Source organism: Cydia fagiglandana, chromosome 16 (assembly GCF_963556715.1).
Source record: "Cydia fagiglandana chromosome 16, ilCydFagi1.1, whole genome shotgun sequence".
Taxonomy (NCBI): Eukaryota; Metazoa; Arthropoda; class Insecta; order Lepidoptera; family Tortricidae; genus Cydia; species Cydia fagiglandana.
Genome location: NC_085947.1, coordinates 2,976,185 through 3,000,956, shown reverse-complemented (window position 1 = coordinate 3,000,956; position 24,772 = coordinate 2,976,185). Strand labels below are relative to the sequence as shown.

At 40.8% G+C, this 24,772-nt stretch overlaps 3 protein-coding genes across 4 annotated transcripts; all 3 read right to left on the bottom strand.

The window, feature by feature from the left end:
* Positions 1–54: 54 nt before the first annotated feature.
* On the bottom strand, positions 55–9,932 carry LOC134671727 (3-ketoacyl-CoA thiolase, mitochondrial-like). Of its 2 annotated transcripts, XM_063529554.1 has the most exons (8): positions 9,790–9,932; positions 9,294–9,460; positions 7,009–7,140; positions 6,268–6,532; positions 4,742–4,914; positions 3,544–3,741; positions 2,793–2,944; positions 55–2,500 (listed from the first exon to the last, which is right to left on the bottom strand). In XM_063529554.1, the coding sequence occupies exons 1-8, from the start codon at positions 9,806–9,808 to the stop codon at positions 2,419–2,421; spliced, it is 1,188 nt and encodes a 395-aa protein (XP_063385624.1). In that variant the 5' UTR covers positions 9,809–9,932; the 3' UTR covers positions 55–2,418. The 2 variants fall into 2 exon arrangements, with proteins under 2 accessions (XP_063385624.1, XP_063385623.1); XM_063529553.1 differs by lacking the exon at positions 9,790–9,932 and having other exon boundaries at positions 9,294–9,585.
* A 1,105-nt stretch (positions 9,933–11,037) lies between these two features.
* LOC134671726 (3-ketoacyl-CoA thiolase, mitochondrial-like) lies at positions 11,038–16,594 on the bottom strand. Its single transcript, XM_063529552.1, has 8 exons — positions 16,509–16,594; positions 15,308–15,474; positions 14,217–14,351; positions 13,514–13,778; positions 12,967–13,142; positions 12,185–12,385; positions 11,824–11,978; positions 11,038–11,160 (listed from the first exon to the last, which is right to left on the bottom strand). The coding sequence occupies exons 1-8, from the start codon at positions 16,528–16,530 to the stop codon at positions 11,079–11,081; spliced, it is 1,203 nt and encodes a 400-aa protein (XP_063385622.1). The 5' UTR covers positions 16,531–16,594; the 3' UTR covers positions 11,038–11,078.
* A 4,629-nt stretch (positions 16,595–21,223) lies between these two features.
* Positions 21,224–24,047, bottom strand: LOC134672221 (3-ketoacyl-CoA thiolase, mitochondrial-like). The gene is made up of 3 exons (XM_063530121.1): positions 23,846–24,047; positions 23,181–23,335; positions 21,224–22,061 (listed from the first exon to the last, which is right to left on the bottom strand). Exons 1-3 carry the CDS (start codon positions 23,924–23,926, stop codon positions 21,980–21,982), a joined length of 318 nt encoding a protein of 105 aa, XP_063386191.1. The 5' UTR covers positions 23,927–24,047; the 3' UTR covers positions 21,224–21,979.
* Positions 24,048–24,772: the final 725 nt, after the last annotated feature.

Below are 24,772 nucleotides of genomic sequence, written 5' to 3'. Positions count from 1 at the left end.
AAATGGGAAATATTTACATGCAAATACTATTCCATCTGTTCCCTGCGGGGATAAATGGGATTACATCCGAAAATTGTGTGTTCCCATTTGTCCCCACCCCGATAAGGTGGGAAAAAATGGGAAATATTTACTTTCAAATCCTATTCCATCTGTTCTCTGCGGGAATAAATGGGAATACATCCAAAATTTGTCCCCGCCCCGAAAAGGTGGAAAATATTTACATGCAAATCCTATTCCATTTACGTACAAAAATGTCCCCCTGTCAACTTTCAATCGAGATTTAATCGATAATTTATTCGATTAATATTCAGATTAATTCAATTTCAATCTATGTTAGGTCGACTAAACTAATCGCGATTAAAATGTGAGGATTAACTTTTTTTATTCCATTAATTAGTCGAATAAACAGTTAATCTATTAGTCCCATCTCTGACCACGGCATTTTTACACTTTGAGAATATCTGAAAACAAATGAACACAAGGAGCCATTTTGCAAATCCAGTACCTTTGTTATTACTTTTGACAGCGCGTGTCATGTGTCTACACAGAGTCGACACAAAGTCGAAACATTTGCGACTACTTTGTGACTGCAATATTTCTCAGCCTTAAACCATATTTATACATCATAATTAACAAGTTTCGTAGTATGTAAAGCGTTATTTCTGTTATTTAAGTATAGTATACGCATCGAAGTACTAAAAATGCATCAAATAATATATTTATGAACACAGGCACTGAGAAGTAAACAATTTCATTTCCGGCTAAACTAAAACAATGTGGTGGCGCGTTGATTATATTACACTTAGTTTATCAAATCACTCGAGCAGTTTAATTCCCCATAATAATTTAAGTCCTATTGTAATATAAATGCAAACAATATATAATTACGTCTTGTAATCCGTTTTAGGGATGGCGTATTAATGTCACTTATTTTTATTTAAGTATTTTTCCATCTGACAGTTTCCATTTGACAGGAACAAAATGAACGAATGAACGAATGATTTTGGCATAAAGTAGTCGCAAACCCGAAACAATGTGTGCACACGGCGACCACACTTTATGTCACTTTGTGTCATGTGTCGACCCTTCCCCATTTCTGGTAACTGTGTCGACACGGCGACGACTCTGCGACTGGAATTGTGACCGAAACAGACGGTGTCGACACAAGATGTGTCTACACCGCGTCGTAACGGCGACTGGAAATGGTTGTATGGGTTGTCAAAGATTTAGAAGAATTGTAGGTAATTCTTGACAGGTAATGAGTTATATGTCGGAATTTCGTGACAATTGTAGTGTTTCTTGTGACAATTGTCATAAACTTAGCAAGAGAAATATCTGTTTTTTTCCAATATCATAAAGTTTTTTTTTAATAATACAATGATGGTGGCAAACAGGAATACGGCCCGCCCGATGGTAAGCGGTAACCGTAGTTCATGGATGCCTGTGACGTCAGCAACAGTGATTTTACAATTCGTTGCACCTGTCACGTTGGTGAAACAGGGGCCAGATGTTTCTGAACCTTAATTAAAACTTGCATTTAACTTTGCAATTATATAAATGAGTTATAAATTATGTAATTAATTAATACAGTTTTGTATAGCATCTGATTCTTTCATTTCAAAGATTGTTCCTCAATCTAGAGCAAATTTAATTAATGGTGGTCAAACATGGCTATAATAAATATAGAATTTATAATTCTGTTTTCAAAATAATCATTATTTACAATACTAGATCAATATAAAATTTATTTAGGTAGCAAGTACAATACAAACACATTCCTTTTGCTTTACATTATACAGGGTGGAAAGATAAGTCGGGCCCTGGAGGGAAACTACCTTAAATCCTTAAGCTGGCTCATTTTACTTAAAGGAGACATTCCTTTATTTTAAAGCCAAATTGAAGAAAAAAAAAAATATATTTTAATGCAGTTTTGTTTCTTTTGAATAATAAAGGAATGTCTCCTTTAAGTAAAATGAGCCAGCTTAAGGATTTAAGGTAGTTTCCCTCCAGGGCCCGACTTATTATTTCTACCCTGTATACTACGATATTACTTGTATCATGAGTATTATGAATTCTGCATATGTAGGCATGGTGAGCTACTAGTGTGAATGTTATTTAAGTGTTGAAATTATAAGTTATTATCATCAATCTGTTGAATAACTTGAGTGACAAATTATTTTTTGTCAACTATACCACAGAATTGATAGTACTAGGTACAGAAGGTTCACTTTCTAATAAAACGCGTCTATTACGACAGATATGACCGTTAGGTTGTTCCGTAGCGGTGCGCGTTAACTACTACGGCTAGACACCAAAATTGGTGTGGCCGCATGTACTTGTAGCCTTGTAGCAACGCGACGAAATCGGGGAGTGAGTCACACCTGAGTATACCGATACGTGCCTACAACTGTTACATATTTAAATGTGTTCTAACATGATGGCAACTCCCTGGCCCCCTCCACAGCTAGAGGCTGCTATACTCCTTTTTGCTTTATTCTGGCTGTAAAGGAAAAAAAATAACAGCTTAAAAAGCAAGGTAGCTGATACATTAAAAAAAACAGTAGGTATGGTATATCTTGTTCAAATCAAAGTGTACTTTTTGTATTTTTATCAGTTGCTTTTCAGTGATGGAAAATATTGTGAGGAACCCGGACTAATCCTAATAAGGCGTATAGTCAGTGGCGGATTTGCCATTAGGCCCGAGCCTAGAGCGGCAAGATATTAGGGGCAGCAGTCTATAGATGGGTGCTGAGAACGTTTGTGTAGTTAAATATGATAACTGATTGTCTTACCTAATCAGGTGCGCCAAATGAACTGCCATACGAGCGCCGGTAGCTGCGGGGGCGTGGCCCACAGCCAAGGCCCCGCCATGCTTATTCACTCTGTCTTCTATATGAAGTGCCCGCGCTGCGGCTAGCGTAGCTGTGGCGAAGGTTTCATTGATCTGTGGAAAACATATTCATTAGCCATTGGTGTTCCATAAATTCTGAGCTAAGCAACAGATTGAAGACCTTCAAAAAATACAAAGTCTTAAAGTGATGATCTAGCTGTGGCTGTAAGTTGTCTGTGTACTAGAGTTAGACCGTAAAAAGTCTGCAGCGATTTTGATAGCCCACGCAGTGCAAGTGTCAGTTTAAACGTCGAACTTCTGTGAAATTATGACGTATAAATAACATTTACACTGCGTGGGCTATCAAATCCGCTGCAGACTTTTATTGGTGCGACTATGCTACTACATACTACAATTACTACACAACCTATACCTACATATTATTCTCAATATCTTGTTCTTTCTTGTTTCTGTGCGGCTGGAGGTTTTGTGTTTCAAAAACTAGCTAGCTTGAGGTCTTGTGTTCCAACCTAACTCAAACAAGTCCACATCGTCCACAGTCATCTCCATAACCCCCAACAGTTTTCTAACGTCCGGCACTGCCCCTGTCGCCCTCGGGTCTGTCCCCACGCACGCCCATCCAGCTACTCTAGCTAGCGGCTGGAGGTTTTGGGTTACAACCAGCTAACTGGAGGTCTTGTGTTCCAACCTACCTCAAACAAGTCCACATCGTCCACAGTCATCTCCATAACCTCCAACAGTTTTCTAACGGCCGGCACTGCCCCTGTTGCGTCCCTCGGGTCTGTTCCCACGCACGCCCATCCAGCTACTCTGGCTAGCGGCTGGAGGTTTTGCTGATCCACAGCTTCTGAGTTTGCTAGGAGTAGCGCTGCGGCGCCGTCGGCTGGGCTCTGAAATTGACCATTCTTAAATGTATCTTGCTTGTACCTGACTTTTCTTGAAAGTTCTTTATCATTCTTAAATCTTGCTTGGATCTTCGCTTATTTTTGTGCTAAAATAAAATGGATTAAGTAGGGTTGTTAATTCTCTGCTTGGGTGGCTGATACAGGAATCATACAGGGACATCAGATTATCAACATCATATCAGCCGAAAGATACTCAAATCTACTGGATATTGGTAGGTCTCCTCTAAGGACCTCGGCGATGTACGGTCGGGAGGAAAAGCAGGAGATGCCCTGCAAACAGTTCCCAGCGGTTCGACGGAGAGGCAATCAAGCCAATCAAAATACTTAGCACTTGTGTTCCAAGACCATTGAAAACAGCATTTGCGGCTTTCCTTCCTAAAGTTTGCCTTCTCCCTAGGTTGTATTGGCATCATCATCATAATTTAGGGGCTTGCTCTTATCGGTGGCGTAATCGCCAATCATTTCTTTCTCGTGCCAGTGTTTTATATTATATTTCCTCATACGACGCATTCTTTTTTGTTTGGCTGAGATATGTAATTCTATTTTCCCTACTTTTCTTCAATCCTACCTTCCAATATGTTTAGGAAAATGTCATGCCGTAGCAGGTGTTCTACCATCAGTTTGTATTGTATTAGACCAGCGGTCGGCAACCAGCGGCCCGCGAGCCTCCCCGGCTATTTTGTATGTAATATTGACAAATGACAATGTCTGCTAAATTCATAAATATTAACAAAGCGCGACCCGCGTCCACTTCGTTAATTGCTATGTGGCCCTTTGGCCGCTAAAAGGTTGCATACTGCTGTATTAGACTAATATCATCATCATCATCATCTCAGCCTATATACGTCCCACTACTGGGCACAGGCCTCCTCTCGAGCGCGAGAGGGCTTGGGCTATAGTCCCCACGCTAGCCCAATGCGGATTGGGGACTTCACATACACCTTTGAATTAGACTAATATGGGTGAGCTAATTTTGGAGACTTACCGAGGAATTCCCTTCAGTGACAATCGAAAGTCCTGTTACAGGAGGCAGGGAATTAAGGTGCTCAACGGTGATGAAAGTCCGCGGGAGTTCGTCCTTCGCCACCAACACTTCCTTTTTCTTCGTTATGGCTTTTACACTTACTACTTCGTCGTCGAATACTTTGTTTTCATAACCTGTGGAAATATCAGATGTATTAACGCCCGTATTTAGAGACCTAGGGCACCTAGGCACTTGGTATGGTACTTAGACTTTAGGGGGTGGAGCTTCTTCATCTCAAAGCCATTGCTAGGTTGCCTGGGCCCCTAGACCCGGGCCTTGTGGGCTTAGGCGGAAATCAAGGTATTAAGCAAGGCACTTTGGGATTCTGAATTCCTGAGAATTCTTTCCATTGTATTATACTTACCTATTGTATAAACACTCCGTTTATTCGAACCGTTTAAAATCCTTCGTCTATTAGATTGAAAAAAAAAAGGATTGGATGTTACAAGGATACAGCCACAGTGGAAAATTCAGTTCTGATTGATTCCCACCGTGCACAATTTTAGTAACTTCTAACTATACTCTATCTTTAGGCACAGATTATATAATAGTTCTTACGAACAGATACTTAATATCTCTCAAACAAAACGAAAATACCTACCGTTTTGATACCTACACAAAAATACAATGGAGTGACCTTCAGCGCGCCGCTCCCCGCACCGCGCGCACCGGCACAACGCTAGGGTTGCTGATGCTTAGAAATTATAAATAAATACCTACGTAAACAGCGGAGTGAAATAAAAGGAAAGCTAAATCTTAAATTATACCTAATATTCCAATTATGCGTTAGTGTTTGCGAAATAGTCTTTTTAAAAGGTCATATGTCCCTGCAGTAACCGCTGTGTTTACGCCGTTTTATAAGCCGCGCAATAATCCCAGCAAGAATTAGTTTTAAAACTTCGTGTAATTTAAAACCAGATAGAGATTAATGTTATACTATAAAGAAAAATAATAGAAACCCCATCAATACAGGTAATTAATTATAAGTTAACCAGTGCAAAAATGAGTAGGCACTTTCCGGGGTAAAGTTAACTTACTGTCGTTAAAATAAACATTTACCAAAATAAATTAAAAAATTGCTACCTATTTCAAATAGATAGATATCTAAAACTATACATTTGTCATACATAATAAACACTACATGTTTAATTAAAGAAATTCAATAGTAGGTAGGCACCTACTACGTAGCTTGTAACTATCGTAAAAATTGACAGTGCGGCGCGCGGTGACGTGCGCACGTGAGCGCGCGTGGCAACCAACTGGCTTGCCTATCTACCGTGAACGGGAGCCGATTCGTAGGTATTAATCCGAGCTCGCGCGGAGAGTTCCATAGGCCTGCTTTAGGTATTTAAATAAAAGTAAACATAATCTACCCTCAAATGGCTCCTTAAGCCAATTGAGGCTAAAAGAAATCATTACACGACCAAATAATATCAAGAGATTCACGAGTCCAGAATCAGGCATAGATTATGCACAAAAATAATCACCTGCCTTCCATTTCAAATGGCTCTGTAGAGCAAACTCATCCGCCTCGGCCCTCGATACTCCGCAGCTCTTCCCCACCTCTTCAGCCATCTGCTGCAGTGTCAACCCTACGTTGGAATCCAAGTACTGTTCAGTTATGTACTCTTCTAGTTTATATGATGCTCCTAAAGAAGTACCAAAGCGGATGTTCCGGACTAAGAGGGGGAGAGAGGACATGTTTTCTGTCCCGCCTGTTAGGGATAATTTTGCTGAACCTGTTAAGATATCCTGAAAAAAAATGCTACTGAATTTGGAAAATATACATCATTAAGTATTATTACAACAGAACATGGTATACCAAACCTCCACTGCTACTAATATCTGGAAATGGGAACTGCCGGCCGAGCATGATATAAACGGAAATAAGTGATGTCGTCAACTAATACAAGGCTGAAATATTTTCCTATTTCAACCGAGATGACAGAGTTACACCAAGATAACTGCAACGATTTTGACAACACAGACTGTGCAACTGTTATTTATACATGTGAACCTAGAATTCAATGTCAACTGAACAAACAAGCCGATGTCTTCTATCCCCCTTATTTCATAAAGGTTTACTAAAGTTGACAGGCCGATAATCATCGTTTGTCCCTTCCCGACGTATGGTATGATGGAAAGGGACAAGCGATTTTTATCGGCTTGTCAACTTTAGTAGACGTTTATGAATAAGGGGGTACGTTTAATACAAGAAGAGAAATTACCAAAGCACTCGTAATAATGGCCTGAAGACCAGTCCCGCAAGATTTGCTGACTCCTAAAGCTGGCTTGTGTATTGGCACTCCTGAATACAGGCCACAGTATCTTGCGGTCTTTCCGCCGTCGCATTGGCTCAACTGAAAATGGGAGAAGTTTAGAACACAAGCCAAAGAGGCAGGGGCGTATTTACCAGCCAATGTCTTCTATTGTAGTGTCTGTATTAAGTGAATTTAAGTGACTAGAGTTCGACCAAGAGAAGTCTGCAACGATTTTGATAGCACACACACACGCAATGTAAGTGTTATTAAACGTCATAATTATATGGCATTTATGACGTTTAAATAACACTTGCACTGCGTGTGCTATCAAAATGGTTGCAGACTTATCTTAGTCTAACTTTATACGTAGGTATAAGCAAGTCAGGCAAGTGTAGGACAGAAATGTTAAATATTTATGCTTCGGGGTCATCCATTAATTACGTCACACGTTTAGGGGGGGAGGGGGTCAAGAAAATGTGACATGGGGGAGGGGAGAGTCACAAACATTGTGACCTCATTTTAACTAGTGTCCGACCGAAGGTTCGGTTTCGGCCAGTTTCGGCCAAATAATCATGTTTCGGCTGTAGTTTCGGTTTCGGCCAAAAAACGGCCGAACCTTTCGGCCGGGCCGAAACTTACGAAATGGTACTTCGGAATACGATCAAAAGTTGGGGAATACGTTACGAAATGGTACTTCGGAATAAGACCAAAAGTTGGGGAATAAGTAGGACAACAATATTAATACCTACATATTATACTGATTCATGTATAGGTACAGAAATTAATTGGTTTATTATAAAACACCGTCGACGTCGGCGTCGACGGTCACTGGACCGTCGACGCAGTCTTAAGAGGCTGTCAATACCTATAACGCGCACACTGTCTAATTGTATCGGAACGAATGAGTGATTTTACCTCAATTTACTATTGGTTTGTGTTCCACATGTCCTCTACGTCAGCTTAGCCTTTGGCCTCGCTGCGCCATGCTCGGCCTGCGGTCTCGCTTTTTAATACAATGGACATTGGTTGGAGTCTGTGCTACCTACTTATCCTGAAGCCTGAAGCACGGCTTTGACTTCGCATGAAAGTTCGCCTCACTGGGGTACTTCGGACTTTTAGGCCCAGGTGAAGATTGGTACCCGGCCTTGCGATATTGTCAACAAAAAATTTCGCGCTCGCGTTTTTAGTTGGTTTTTTGGATGACCCTGTATCTACATGTTAACTTGACTGGTGAATGAATAGAGTTAGACCAAGAAAATTCTGCAATGATTTTGATAGCATACGCAGTGCAACTAGTGCAAATTTTATTTATACGTCATAGTTTTGACGTTTAAAATAACACTTGCACTGCGTGTGTTATCAAAATCGTTGCAGATTTATCTTGGTCTAACTCTAGTAATTTTCTTAAAAAAACTGCTTAAGTAACATCCATTTCAAGGATATTGGGTGTTGACAGCCCCATAATATGTGTAAAAAAGTGGTTTTATGACATTTTTTCAACGATTTTAACAAGTCTACAAAAGTTTCGGTTTCGGTTTCGGCCGAAACTAGAGCCAAAGCCGAACATTCGGTTTCGGTTTCGGCAAAAAAACATGTTTCGGTCGGACACTAATTTTAACTTCATCACTATGCATCAATAACTGAAAATTAATTTATATGTTTTTATTCGCTGTACATTTAAATAATGAGGTTTTGGAAGTAGGCAATTTTCGTTCCTAATTGGTTTTGTGTTAAAAATTACAAATATTTCTATTAAGTACCAAAAATATTTTTTTATTAAAAATATAATGCCGAGTGTCCGAGTTAGTACTTATAGCCGATTTCGTTGAAAACAAAATTGCCTAAAATGTGACGTCACACCAGGTGGGGAGGGATTTGCAAAATGTGACCAAGTGTGACAAGGAGGGGGGAGGGGTCAAAAAACCTAGAAATTCGTGTGACATAATTAATGGATGATCCCTTCTCTCGGCACTTTTGCGGTGACAGGGTTTCTTAGGCAAGTGCGCCATCTAGTCTTCAGATCTATCCAGAAAGGTAAGGGTCTGTAGGCCTAGCACAGGAGGGGCGCGACAGTATCTCGCCCGTTAGATAGACTAATCCGTCCTTTAAATAATACAGTTAGAAGACTGTCGTGCCAATCATGTGCTAGCCCGGCTGTGAAGTCGACTATGACAGTCAGTTGATGTAAACCGTGTAAACGCGCCCTTATCTTAGTTGAACTTCAATCATCAAAACAAAAATATAAAACTTACAAAATTAACGTTTCCAACGACAGTATTGTCAATGGCATTAGGATCGATATTTGCTGACATAATTGCTGCTTTTGCCGCAGACGCGAAAATGTGCGAAGCTGGCATCTCTCTAAAAGGCCCGCCATAACTACAAAATGGCGTTCTTTTCGCGCCAACTATGAATACACCTGTACGAATTAAAAGGATAATTAACATTATACGAGTTTGATTTACATAATGTAAATAAACGTTATTCAATAGGCTCATGTCTATTAATTCCGCATACAACATCCAACCAAGGACAATAGTACTCATGAATACTGCCAAAAACATTCTTCTATAGAAAAAAGTTTATAACAAAACACATTAGTAGGTACTTAACAAACATTATGTTCATAGATATCTACGTATACACTTCACTCGTAATAAATAAATGTAATTTAACTAAAGTTATGTCATCCTAATGAACCATAAAACAATAATAATTAAATAAATCGACTACAATAACAAAACGTACCTTTAGTTCTCAGCGCCATTTTAAATTTAGAACAAACTTATTTGCGGTCGCCCGTAGCGATGCCTTCTCCGCCACACTTGAAGATTGCTTACAATTATTGTAGTTCCAAGTTTCGCCCCCCGCAAATAAAAGATGGTAGCTAGTTCGTAAACAATGTTATCTGACTGGAAAAACAACGGTCGATCCGGGTGGATAGCTGCGCGTCGAAATGATTTATTTTATCAGTAGCAGTACTTACTAGTTACTATTTCCGCGATAATAGACTCATGAATATGAAATGTTTACACATTTTATTTGCTTAGAATTATTTGGTTACGTTACGCCAAATGAAGTAAGACTATAGGTACCTACTCACCTATTACTAAAGATGGTCAAGCAAATCTTGTCAGTAGAAAAAGGCGCGAAATTCAAATTTTCTATGAGACGATATCCCTTCCCGCATACATTTTTCAAATTTGCCGCCTTTTTCTACTGACAAGATCTGCTTGACCAACTATACCTAATACCTACGTTAATAATGTTTTTATATGTATACATACCTACATATTAATCTGTACTTGTAGACGTCTATTTTTATAATTTATTGGTACAAAGGTTACAATGTGTTTTTCAATCGTTTTAATTTTCACGAGAAACTGACCTGCATAAACTCACACTTTGGTTATCAATTAATATAAAGCATGCTACAAGGTCATTTCTATTTATCTTGTAAAACTGTGACGTTAGAGTTAGACCAAGATAACTCGGCAGCGATTTTGATGGCATAGACTGAGCAAGTATTCTTTAATACATTATGATTTTATAATAGAAGTTTGGTCTATAATATTACTTATGAAACAAAATTAAAAATGGAAAGGACAGAACTAACGCCGATGGAGTGTGCATAACGATTCTTTTGAATTGGGATATTATAAGTACTTAATGAAATAAAATAAGACAACATGTAAAAAAAAATATTTATTTACAAAATAATACCTATACATCTCCGAAATACTAAAATTAATGTTTATTTTTGGTTTAGGTAGTTAAAATATTGTTCTGTGGAAAAGCCATAAATAAGCGTAAATATAAGTACCTAACGGTTACTTATTTATTTTTCATTATATTTAATGATAATGATTGACATAATCATTTTCTCTGGTATTTTTAAAATATAATCTTTGTGACATAAAAAATATTGTAATACAAATAGGTCTACAGATTAATTAACAATTAGGCGACAAAACTGGATTCATTATTGAGTTATTGTTATTGCCAATATGAAATCTATACATTTGATCAAAACTTTTTCAAACAGTTTCTAACAATAAAGCGATGCCCTGTCCACCGCCGATGCAAGCCGATCCGATGCCTCTCTTTAGTCCACGGCGCCTAAAAAAATTAAAAAAAATTGATTAAATTGTCTATGTGCCCTCTCTTGGGGGTTATTCCCACTAGTTGCCACCAAGTTCTTACCAGTGGTAACTACTGGGATTTTTTTTCCACCTTTTACCACTGCCTGGTGCTATTGGCCTTATTATTTGAGGGTTGACATATGCGACATAAAATATTAATATTATGGCCTACGAATTTATACATTTTTCGTACTTTTTACGCCGTGCGTTGTCGTTTTTATTTGGCCTCACCACGGCTTTGCAATCGCACATGTTCACCGGAACGCGACCCGCGTTGTTTTTGATGCACCAAAATACTGATGATTAATGCTATTATTGGTATCTAAATCAGTATGATTACTGCCCTGGATGTACGGTGATCTTGACATCCGTGGCGCCCTCTGGTGCTCAAGCCCCTTTGCGCCTATATTTGTGTTCTGCATAAATATTATGTTCTTGCTATATCAGCCTGTCAGTTAAACGCAAAATTTGACAGCACCGAACAACTAACAGGCTGATGTCGTCCGGCGAACTGGTAATCTGTGAGCCCCTTTATATTGGCACTGTCTCTTTCAATCTCGCGTTGTTAAAAATAGTGCCAAATGCGTCACGTGGATAACTCCGTTCATCCGCCTACTGATTTCTCTAATAAACACATTACCTCAGTTCGTAAGCTAGATGCGCAGTGATCCTGGCGCCCGAGGCGCCGACCGGGTGCCCGAGCGCCACGGCGCCCCCGTTCACGTTCAGTTTGCTCTGGTCTATGCCCAGCTCCTTAACGCAGGCCAGGGTTTGTGCTGCGAATGCCTCGTTGATCTGTTGATGAAATAAATGGTTTCTTCGTGAAAATTATAATAATATTTTTCTCCAATTTACCTCCAAAATTTGAGGATATGGCAGTATCCCTGCTTCTTATATTCATAGTGTTAAACGCAAAAGATGACAATTCTGAAACTTCCGAACAACTGACAGGCTGATATCGTCCGACGAACTGGTAATCTGTGGGCCTTTTTTAAACTTACTTCAATGAGGTCAATATCCTTCAAGCTGAGCTTGTTAACGGCCAGCAGACTCTGGATGGCTGGCACAGGTCCAATGCCCATGACGCTGGGGTCCACACCAACGAAGGACCAGCCGAGCAGACGGGCTATTGGCTTTAGGCTGTGCTTCGAGACCGCTTCCTCGTTGGCTAGAATGATGGCGCCGGCTCCGTCGTTCACACCCTATTGGAAGAAAGAGAGATGTCAGAACTTTTTTCATCAATTTGTTACTTTCTTTCTAAATGGGGTTGGCCGGTCGAAGTATTTAGCAGATGGCGCCAGCATAGCTTGCTGCCCTGTCCATCCCTAGAATTGTGTCCAATTTTTTTGTGGTTATTTACGCCCTTAATGCCAGCCCTTAAGCCAAAACTCATAGAAAAGGGGCATGCTATGATGGCGCCATCTATGCAAACCTTTAACAGTTGCCAACCCCATTGTAGGTATAAACTGCGAATGTCAATAATTTATAGACCCCGAACGAAGAATCACTGCTAATTGTCTACGATCAACAAAAACAGAAATACCATGTGGAACAAGAGACACATGGAAAACTTTTTGTGACCCATGGAGGACTCCAATCGAGAGTTCGACGTGTTGCCTCCCTGTCACACTTACGTAAGAATTTACAAGTGCGACAGAGAGGCGACATGTCGAACGTGGTTCGCGGTAGGCCCTCAGTTTACCGAAGATCTTCGACAGTGATCTGTCGGTGTGGATGCTTATGTACCTACTATCATAACATTTCACCATACTCTGCTTCTTACCGAGGAATTCCCAGCAGTGACCACACCCCCCTTGCGGAACAGCACAGGTAGTCTCGCCAGGTCCTCAGCCGTGGTCTGCGGCCGAGGATGCTCATCAACAGATACGACCACGTCCTGTTTCTTGACCTTTACAGTCACTGGGGACATTTCTTCGTTGAACACGCCGTTGTCGAAGGCTGGATATAGAAAGAGGGGTTTTGAATATCGCTTTCGGTTTTCAAGTGATTGCTAAATCAGTAAGAATAAGAATAAGAGCAGCTTCCAAAGCTGGTGGAACTGTGATGCGAAAGAATTAATGGTTCTGTAAATAATGTACTTCTGCGACTTTTTACACAGTATAAGATATCTTCCTACTTTTGGTTTAAATTGTCTTTGGTTTAAAAGCGCCAAATTGGCCAGTGCAAAGCGCAAAGAAGTTAACCGGAAAAAATAACTTACTCGTACTAGGCTTTTGTTTGCTATTTTTCCTCTCTCTCCTAGTCTTTCAGACTTTTCCCGACGAACAAAACAAAAACTATTAAATATAAAGCAAGAGAGAGATCCTCACCAGCCTTCCACCTCTGTTGCGATTGCAGCGCGAAGGCATCAACCTCACTTCGCTGAAGCTTGTATCGCTCAGCTAAATTCTCTGCCGTTTCAGGCATGGTGAAGTTGCACTGTGTGTCCAAGGAGCCCCTCTGTAGTGAGTCTTCGAAGTCTATTTTTTGGCCCAAGGCTGTACCGAAGCGGACGTTGCGAACGACGTAGGGGACGGCAGACATGTTCTCTGTGCCACCGGCAAGAGAGACCTGCGCCGCGCCTGTTAGGATGTCCTGAAATTATCATGTGAAATTAGAAACAAACGTGCTTGTTAAAGTATGTGTAGGTACGACCTGAGTGAGAAGTGGGACATGCGGATCATACTAAACACTTGCAAAGTATGTGCCTGAGTTCACAGCCAAAGTGGCAGGGCGAAGAGTAAACTTAGTGTTAACTAGTTTACTCTTCGGCCGGCCTTTTCTTCTTCAGCGGGTCTGCCGTTAGGCATTCACCGAAACCTTCTGAGACCTCGGTTTCTGGTCTTCCCATAAAATGTGATGCTCGGTTAAATACATGGTACTACTACATTATCTACGTTGACATCGGGGCGTCGCGTGGAAGAGTACTTAATATCAGAAAAAGGGTAGATCGTAAGATAACTGCCTATTTACAAACATTTAGAGATTTTTAGAGAGTATTTAAAGATCTGCATATTCTGATTTCTGAATTACCTGTGCACTATTGACGATAGCCTGGAAGCCTGAACCACAGAGCCTGTTGATACCAAGTGCTGGCGTCTCCTGTGGGACTCCGGACTTTAGAGCCGCGTGACGAGGCGCTAAACCGCCGTCTGAAGACCCACCTAGCTGAAACAACAAGTTTCATTTGGTTTGTCCAATGTCAAGACCGCCTTAGTTGGACCGTTAGAAGAATAATTTAATCCTATTTCTCATCACGTGTTGGGGTTTGGGGTAAGTCTTGAAAGAGAAAAGTCTTTAAAGTTATTTTTCTGTTTAGGCATAAGCAGTTACTTATAAATGTCAAAAACTACAACGGTTCTATACACCACAAACCAGGGAAGATTTTACTTACCATAATACCGCATTGACTGCAATAAACTGAAATAGATGTCAACTGTCATACACTAAAAAAAGTGACCAAGTCCATCTGTGGCCGAGGCCGGAATCGAACCGGCTTCTTCCAAAGCGTCTTCAGCGCTGCTAATGGCTGCTCTACACGATGGGCCAACGCCAGCCACTCCAAGGGACGCATTTATGCGTTAGAGGGAGCAAGTGATATCGCTATCTCATTCTACCGCATGGCTGCGTCCCTTGGAGTGGCCGGCGCTGGCCCATCGAGTAGAGGAGCCATAACGTCCTGAGTCCTGACCACTGGAGACCATCCGGCCACGCCGGTACCCTTGCTATCTTTGAAAGGCTACTTAGCCGCCTCCAACTCTATGCTCTGTATCTTTAGGTATTTAAATAAAAGTAAACAAACAATTTGTACATTTTCGGGTAGTTAATATAACATTTATTGGTTAACCAACCAAATACAAAACCGCCTGAATCAGTCACTGAATGACCTGACTTTAACCTACATTATTTGATCATGTAATGTTTTCATCTACCCTCAACTGGTTTAAGGAGCCATTTGAGGGTAGATTTTGTTTACTTTTATTTAAATACCTAAAGGTACAGAGTATAAGAGCGAGAAGTATGTGCTTGCACCTCTCCTCTGGATTACGGTATAGCGAGATGGTGCTGCCATCTATCCAACTAGGAAACAATTTAAATCCCAATGATTGGTTGATGCTACTTACCACATTGACTTGTCCGATGTTGACAGTGTCAACGATGGATGGTGCGACGCCGCCCGCTTTGAAAGCGTCTTTGGCAGCAGTCGCCAGTAGATCTGATGGTTGGACATCTCGCAGTTTACCGCCAAAGCGACCGAATGGCGTGCGCTTCGCCCCTACGATGAAAATTCCTGGAATAGTGCATAAATAAATAAATAAATAAGGTTAGACAAACTGGAATATGTACAATATAAGGTAATTAAAGATGATACAGAGTTATTGATCATAGAAGAAGTGTCAAGCCTAAAAATATCGTTTTACTGTACTTGACAGCTGAACTAGATGGCGCTGTATGGCAATAGTAGGTTTGTAGAACCCATTATCGTAAGGGATGGTACAGCGCCATCTACACTGTTAAATTTGGACCTCGATTTTATCTCCGTATCGATTTTGTCATCCTTATGAGTAGATTATAGCGTTATGAACTTATGTAACCGACCTAAGAATTTATTATGATTAAATTGATAAGATCATGGAATTTAGTTTTAAGTCCAAATTTCCAATTCGATAAAGTTATAAAAGTGATATCTCATCGGACATTGACCGCGGTTGTAAACAGCATGCATGTAGTCAAGGCCAATAGATGATACCGACATTACAACAATGAAGTAACCACCTTAAGCCTTAGATAACAAAGTCCACATTACAATGTCCACCTTTTTGAGGAATCAGCATCATTATTTTGAAAGTACTTTTTTCAGAGCGTATATGTAGGTTATTTGTCACGACTATTCATAAAATAACAATAAAATCACTAGAGTAAGACCAAGATAACTCTGCAATATGCAACGATTTTGGCAGCAAAGCACAGTCTTTGGTGTCAAGTGTTCTTTACCTACATATAGGTAAGTCATACTTTCATAGAAGTTTGACCTTTAAAATAACACTTGCACAGTCAAAATCGCTCACACACACACACACACACACACACACACACGCGCGTCAAAATCGCTGCAGACATCTTGGTCTAACTCTATGAATAACTGATTTGCAAGATCGAAGTGATCCCATAAGTTTTCCGTGAACAAAGTTTTGCACGGAAGACTAAAAAGCACGTAAGATCCCCAAGTCGTGAGGTTAACATAACTAGTAAAAATCGTTACAAATTTAAATAAACGAAGCAAATTGCAGTAGTTAATTTCATATTATACCTATATTTACGTACCTCTGTTGATTGCCACTGCCATTTCGTACACGTCTGTCTTCAAACCGGTCCGCACCGATTATGATAAACAATATAGGTAGGTAAGTTTATTATCATTCGGTCGCAGCAGTCGGCCATTGCGTCTGACTATAGTTCGTTTTTTTAGCATTAGAAAGAACTCCACAGAAGCAAGCGTGCAGTTTTTATCAGGCTCTTTAATTGTTAATAATTATTGAATGATCTAATGTAGCATGGTCAATACATATAATTTACTTCAAATTATTCCCGCTAAAAGTGCCGGATTTGGAACCACAAGCTTACTTCTGCGAAGTTCTTTCTAATGCTAAAAAAAACGAACTATACCTGACTCGTATCTTAGATATATCTTGACTTTGTACTTTTGTAGCGAGCTATGATGTGACTTGTTTTGTTTGCATGTAGTAAGCATATTTCAGCGGTTATTTACCTAATGGTTCTAGGAGTCAACATTTTTAGTTTGATCTAAGTTCAGGATTCCGAACCTTTTTACCCCCTAAGGGGTCATCCATTAATTACGTCACACGAATTTCTAGGTTTTTTGACCCTTCCCCCCCCCTGGTCACACTTGGTCACATTTGACAAACCCCTCCCCCGTAGTGTGACGTCACATTTTTTCTACGAAATCGCCAAATCGAATTAAGTAATTACCTAAGAATTATTAATATTTTATCATAATATTTTTGACGATATAAATATTAGTAATTTTATAACCCAAAACTGCTTAGGAAAGAAAATTAAACGAATAAAAACGATTATCGTTTTAAAATCTTGTTATTTAAAAGTACAACAATAAAATAATTTAAATAAATTTTCGGTTACTGATGAAGTTAAAGTGACGTCACAAAGTTTGTGTCTCCCCCCTCCCCCATGTCACATTTTCTTGACCCCTCCCTCCCCCTAAACGTGTGATGTAATTAATGGATGACCCCTAAGGAACGGAGACGTATATACCTACTCGTATATGTATTGGATGAAAGGCGGTTTGTGTTTGTGCACACGAAGTACAATTATTTCCAATTATTACGCCTTAGACAATTTGATTCCTGTTTTTAGGGTTCCGTACCCAAAGGGTAAAACGGGACCCTATTACTAAGACTTCGCTGTCCGTCCGTCCGTCTGTCCGTCTGTCTGTCACCAGGCTGTATCTCACGAACCGTGATAGCTAGGCTAGACAGTTGAAATTTTCACAGATGATGTATTTCTGTTGCCGCTATAACAACAAATACTAAAAACAGAATAAAATAAAGATTTAAATGGAGCTCCCATACAGCAAACGTGATTTTTGACCAAAGTTAAGCAACGTCGGGCGTGGTCAGTACCTACTTGGATGGGTGACCGTTTCCTTTTTGCATTTTTTTTCCTGTCCGACTCGCACTTGCCCGGTTTTTTTTACTTACGTAAAAGTTTCGTGATTATTCATATTATGATACTTGGTGATACATAATTGATGATTCTTAATCTAATTAGGATTTAATTCATTAGATGGCACTGTTATCATTTCGTCGAAGGTCTTTAAATGTTGAATTAGGTAGTCCAATAGGGGTAATATAGGTAGATGACATCTAGTTAAGTGATTGGTGATTGGAACACTTTTATTTTAAGTGAAAACCCCCATTTACAGGTACCTACCTGTAGCCCTAGAAATTTCCAAGAAATATCTAATCTTTTGTAAAAATAAACAAAGCTATAAAATAAAGTTATATAATCTAATAAATGATAAAAAGCCTAACAACAGTTTAATGAGATTAGTTGAGATAAAAGGTTCTCAAACTGTGTGCCGCGGCGCCGGGGCACCGTAAGTTAGTACTCTTTATTGGAAATACTGCATGTGCGACAGGGACCTGAGGGACCGAGCGCTAAAGAACATACCGATGCACAACAACCAGCACGCGTACAGCTCAGGTAAATCTACGGAGTCGGCTCTACACATGGTCGTAAGCCGCATTGAGAGAGCCATCCATGGCGAAGAAATGTGCCTCGGCACATTCATTGACATAGAGGGCGCTTTCGACAAGACTCACTTTTCCAGTATAGGGAACGCCTTGGAAAGCCACGGCGCTGAACCCGGACTAATAAAGTGGATCATGAACATGCTAAATCAAAGGACAATAAGGTATGTAGGTGAACCGCAGGCCGTAGCGGCGGTGCGAGGATGCCCTCAAGGGGGAGTTCTGTCACCTCTGTTGTGGAACCTAGTAGTCAACAACCTCATAACCAAACTGAACGAGGAACACTTCTACACAATAGGCTACGCTGATGATCTGGCAATATTAATATCAGGGAAATTTGCCAGTACAGTATGCGACCTCACCCAGGCAGCTCTTCGGATCGTGGAACGCTGGTGTAGAGAATTTGACCTATCAGTTAACCCCACCAAAACAGAAATGGTAATGTTCACCAATAAAAGGGTACTTGGCAACTTTACCAGACCAACACTTTTCCAGATCCAGACTGAGCTACAGCTGACCGATGAAGTTAAGTACTTAGGGCTGACTCTCGACAGTAAACTCAACTGGAACAATCACATCAACAAACGCATAGACAAGGCGGGAGTAATCTTCTGGCAGTGCAGAAGGATTGATTGGTAAGAGGTGGGGACTTAACCCGAAAATTACCCTTTGGCTCTATAAGACCATAATCCGCCCCCTACTCTGTTACGGTGCTCTGGTTTGGTGGCCAAGAACAAACCTAGGCAACGTACGAGACAAGCTACAAAGACTCCAGAGGCTCGCATGCGCGGCCACCACTGGCTGCACGAGGTCCACTCCGACTGCAGCCATGGAGGTCATGCTAAACCTTTCACCGCTGCACTTACACATACAACAAGAGGCCAGTCTCTCAGCGGTAAGGTTACGAACCCTCAATATATGGTCTAACACCACAGGAGCTCTTCACACAACATGCCTGGAAAAGTTATACAGCGAGTTTCCGGTGCTCATGGCGGGCACGGATCGAACTCACAAACAAGCCATTTTTGACAAAAGGTACAAAATACAATTATTCGAGGACGACAACTGCGAAGGACTCAATCCCCGGGAGCTGAGAATCTTCACTGATGGGTCCAAAACAGACAGCGGATCAGGCTCTGGAACCTTCTCAGAAGACCTGAACATGTCAATCACCACTCCGCTAGGAGCCCATAACTCGGTATTCCAGGCTGAGTGCATGGGCATTATTAACGCGGCGGCTGCCATCACTGCAAGGAAGGTAGTAGGATCCTCCATCCGCATACTCTCCGACAGTAGAGCAGTCTTAATGGCCCTAAAAAGCCATATAATCACATCCAAACTTATACACGAATGCCACGAACGACTAATGGAGGTATGTCAGAACAATAAGATCACCTTACAATGGATCAAAGGACACAGTGGATCCCGAGGCAACGACGCCGCGGACGAGCTCGCCAGACAAGGATCGGGTGCGGGGGCTATTGGCCCGGAACCGATCCTCCCGATACCGTTTAGTAAGGTACGCTCAATGCTGCTGGCACGTACAGGGAAACTACACACAGAACACTGGCTGAACCAAGCTGGATGCAGACAGGCCAAGCAAGCCATGCCTAGCATGAACGGTAAGCTCACAAGGACGCTCCTTCAACTAGGAAAGGTTCGACTGAGTATGGTAACCAGTGTCATAACAGGTCATGGACTTTTTAACAAACATCTTTTTATAACAGGTGTCACAGACAGTCCCCTATGCCGTGGGTGCATGGAGAAAGAAGAAACAGCCTCTCACGTGGTGCTGGAGTGCAGCGGATTGGCCCCATACAGGGCAAAACATCTCGGATCCCCGAGAGACCTCCCCGAGGTCCTACTCAACATCAAAGGTTTGATAGGATTCCTCGAGGAGCTGGGCTGGCAAGACTAGCCCACCCCCTTTCACGCAAAATAGGCGCAAGACGTCGAGTTGCGGAAAATCGCCCGTACTACAATACAATACAATAGTACTCTTTATTATACTGTGCCGTAAGCGAGGGGCGCCGTGAGGCAATCCGCCTCACCATGTTACCTATTTATTTAGCCTGTGTGAGCCTAGCTAGGTTAGGGCAGTGGGGACACTCCTCATTCTCGGCTCTGTTCGGCTCAGCATTGCTCCGAGCAATTATTAGGGTTGACACAACTTGACGTCCCTTTGCGTGCACGACCACAGATAGGAAGATGACTTGAATTTTGACAACCCTAAATAGCCGAAAGGGATAGTACCATACATAATGATTCCTGACTCGCTTTCAAACTTCGGTTTTGTAGGAAGTGTCTCATCTGTACGGTAGTGGTACTATAATTTATTTTTCACATCACCTATTCGGAAAAAGGCTTTTTCTTCCCTGCTAGGAGGGATCAAAGTAACACTTTTCTGTTCTAGCACACTATTTTTTCATTTTTTTGCAACATTATTTTTTTAGCTTAAATAATCTGTTTTAAGCATCAGATTTTGTCAACAAGATTTATTTATTTTCCTCAGAGTTGATGTGAAAAGCAGTATGTGTCACACGGTATCATAATTATTTCGTCTTTCGGACTTTATACCCCACTACAAATTCTATTTTTCTAGTTTCTAGTGTACCTAACCTATATCTGATAATGATAGTTATGAAATCGAAAACATGTATTTTTTAGATAACTAATTATCATAATAAATAAGATAGAGAAACAACTAAAGAATAATATTATGACTTAGATAAAAGAAAACAAGGCATATAAAAATAGCTGATTTATTAGTTATGTATTAAACTTGTATATAAACTCAATAACAATTCAAAATAATATACAAATATTTTCAAATCTCATAAAACAGCGTATTAAAAATAAAGCTTAATTTACTTTATGAAAATACGACTTTTGTGATTTCACTGATTTCGTTTATATACAATTGCATTTACAGGCAGTATTATACATGTATACATAACATAACTATAACCTACTTCATTCTTAAAAGTATAGTATACTTATATCAAGACATAATTTCAGTTTAAGTAACCAAATACAAGTAGGTAATTTTCGCACTACCGTATTTTCAAAGTGCATTAAAATGATTTATATCTTATCCTAGTGAGGCCCAATGTATATTACAATGTACACTCCGTTGCAATGTAATTAGAACCTTACATGAACCAAATAAAGCAGGAGTTCTATTGTTTCATTGATTTTTAAAACAAACGAAACTCTCCCACTATACTGTTACAAGTTTCAAATTTTAAATAGGATTTTTTTTTTGTATGTTGGGCCACAGTGTAAGGCCCGAGTGGACGCTCGGAGCGGAGCGTTCGGCGGGGCGTGCAGCGTGGCGTCGGGCTCACAAGTGATTTGTGCAGCGTGCACTAAGGCCGCTCCTATACGTTTGCATTTGTTTAACATGCACGCGCCCCGCCCCGCCCTGCTGCAAGTCCAACTCGGGCGTCCACTCAGGCCTTACACTTAGGTGGTTATATCAGTCTCAAGGAAACACGGTGGGGTTTAGACAGTCTCGACCAGGAGTGCGATGCCCTGTCCGCCGCCGATGCAAGCGGAGCCGATACCGCGCTTGAGGCCGCGGCGTCTGAAAAAATAAGTTTAATAAACAAGGGAAAAAAGTTTCATAAACAAGGGAAAAAATCTTATTGACTGGGGTCATACTTCAACGAAAAAAGAAAAAAAAAGAAAGAAAAACCGGGCAATTGCGAGTCGGACTCGCGCACGAAGGGTTCCGTACCATAAAGCAAAAAAAAAAAAAACGAAAAAAAATTCAAAAAGAAAACGGTCACCCATCCAAGTACTGACCACTCCCGACGTTGCTTAACTTTGGTCAAAAATCACGTTTGCTGTATGGGAGCCCCACTTAAATCTTTATTTTATTCTGTTTTTAGTATTTGTTGTTATAGCGGCAACAAAAATACATCATCTGTGAAAATTTCAACTGTCTAGCTATCACGGTTCGTGAGATACAGCCTGGTGACAGACAGACGGACGGACAGCGAAGTCTTAGTAATAGGGTCCCGTTTTACCTTTTGGGTACGGAACGCTAAAAAAGAACAGAAAATGACAAACATCAACGGCGTGTAATTTGACGGTGGTTTCAGGCAAGCACCCATATGAACAACGCTATGAGAGGATCAGTTTGTATAAAAATCTCATTTCCAAAAATGAGGTGGTACATCCTTCATCAAAGGTGAGGTACTGGTAGTTCCGATGTTCCGATGTGGTGGTAACACATCCGAACATCGGAAACCTTGAAATCGACTACCAAGTATTAGTCCGGACTTTAGCAATGGTTTAAGAAAACAGTGGTGGAAGGTTATGTAGCCATCTAACTGTGTGAATACTTGAATAGTCTGACTAAAAACTTATTTGAGCGCTTATCTAATAAGACTTTGTATGAGTACCTAATTTCCCAATGAGGTGGTACAATGCCCTACATCAAAAAAATCTTAATGCGGTTCACAGAATACATCTACTTACCAAGTTTCACCAGTATAGTTCTTATAGTTTCGGAAAAAAGGGGCTGTGACATACGGACGGACAGACAGACAGACAGACATGACGAATCCATAAGGGTTCCGTTTTTTGCCATTTGGCTACGGAACCCTAAAAAGGTAAATTATTAGCAATTGAACACCCCGAAAACCTAGAAAACGACTACTACATTAGCTTTCAAAAAAACTCTGGTCTAAGAACTTACTTGAGTTCATGTACTAGGTGCGCAGTGATGCGGGACCCGGAGGCTCCGAGAGGGTGTCCCAGGGCCGTGGCTCCGCCGTTCACGTTCAGCTTGGAGAGGTCCAGCTTGAGGGCCTTGGCGCAGGAGAGGGTCTGAGCGCAGAACGCCTCGTTGATCTGGTCAAACATAAATAAATATCAAAAATAGAATAAATTCTCCGCTTAACACTTTCAGTCAATCGCCCCATTTCCAATACGAAATGAACTCACGTAGCGGTTGTTTGGCAGTGAATGTGTTAAACAAAGTTAACCACCCGTGGCGAATACCGTCAAAGTATTACAACGTTTTAATAGCGCTGAAGATTCAAAACATACATGTTCAGATTGTTCAGAAATTACCACGACGAACAGCCCAGTAATAGCTAAGCCAGTGGGGGGACACTCCTCCGATCGGCCATTCTCGGCCCCGTTCGGCTCAGCATTGCACCGAGCAATTATTAGGGTTGGCAGTGGCACAACTTGACGTCCCTTTGCGTGGACGACCACAGATAAGAGAATGACTTGAATTTTGAAAACTCTAATAACCGAAAAGAAGATTAGAAATCGCTTATTTAAATCAATTATTTATTCTGTGGCTGACCGAAGGGTTTCACAAGAAAAACAAGCGTGGCGAAGGGTTTTACTTACCTCAACAAGGTCGATATCGTTAAGGGTTAATCCTGTGACCTTGAGAAGACTCTCAATAGCTGGTACAGGGCCGATGCCCATGATGGAAGGGTCTACGCCAACGTAGGACCAGCCCACGAGACGAGCGAGGGGCTTTAGGCCCTTTGCGGCCTCCTCGCTAGCAAGTACAATGGCGCCGGCTCCGTCGCTGATACCCTAGGAAAAAAAAGGTTACGAGGTTAGTGGACGACCGCTACTCCGTACGAACGTAATTCCCATTTTCCTTCCTAGATCCTGGATCATTATGGAAAATTTGATTAAACTCATCTTTTGTCAAACTCATCAATTAATTTTTTTTTACACGACTGCCTAAAAATAGAGTGAGTTCTTTATTCCAAATTACGGGACTAAGTACGTAAAAGTTTCGTGATTATTCATATTATGATACTTGGTGATACATAATTGATGATTCTTAATCTAATTAGGATTTAATTCATTAGATGGCACTGTTATCATTTCGTCGAAGGTCTTTAAATGTTGAATTAGGTAGTCCAATAGGGGTAATATAGGTAGATGACATCTAGTTAAGTGATTGGTGATTGGAACACTTTTATTTTAAGTGAAAACCCCCATTTACAGGTACCTACCTGTAGCCCTAGAAATTTCCAAGAAATATCTAATCTTTTGTAAAAATAAACAAAGCTATAAAATAAAGTTATATAATCTAATAAATGATAAAAAGCCTAACAACAGTTTAATGAGATTAGTTGAGATAAAAGGTTCTCAAACTGTGTGCCGCGGCGCCGGGGCACCGTAAGTTAGTACTCTTTATTGGAAATACTGCATGTGCGACAGGGACCTGAGGGACCGAGCGCTAAAGAACATACCGATGCACAACAACCAGCACGCGTACAGCTCAGGTAAATCTACGGAGTCGGCTCTACACAT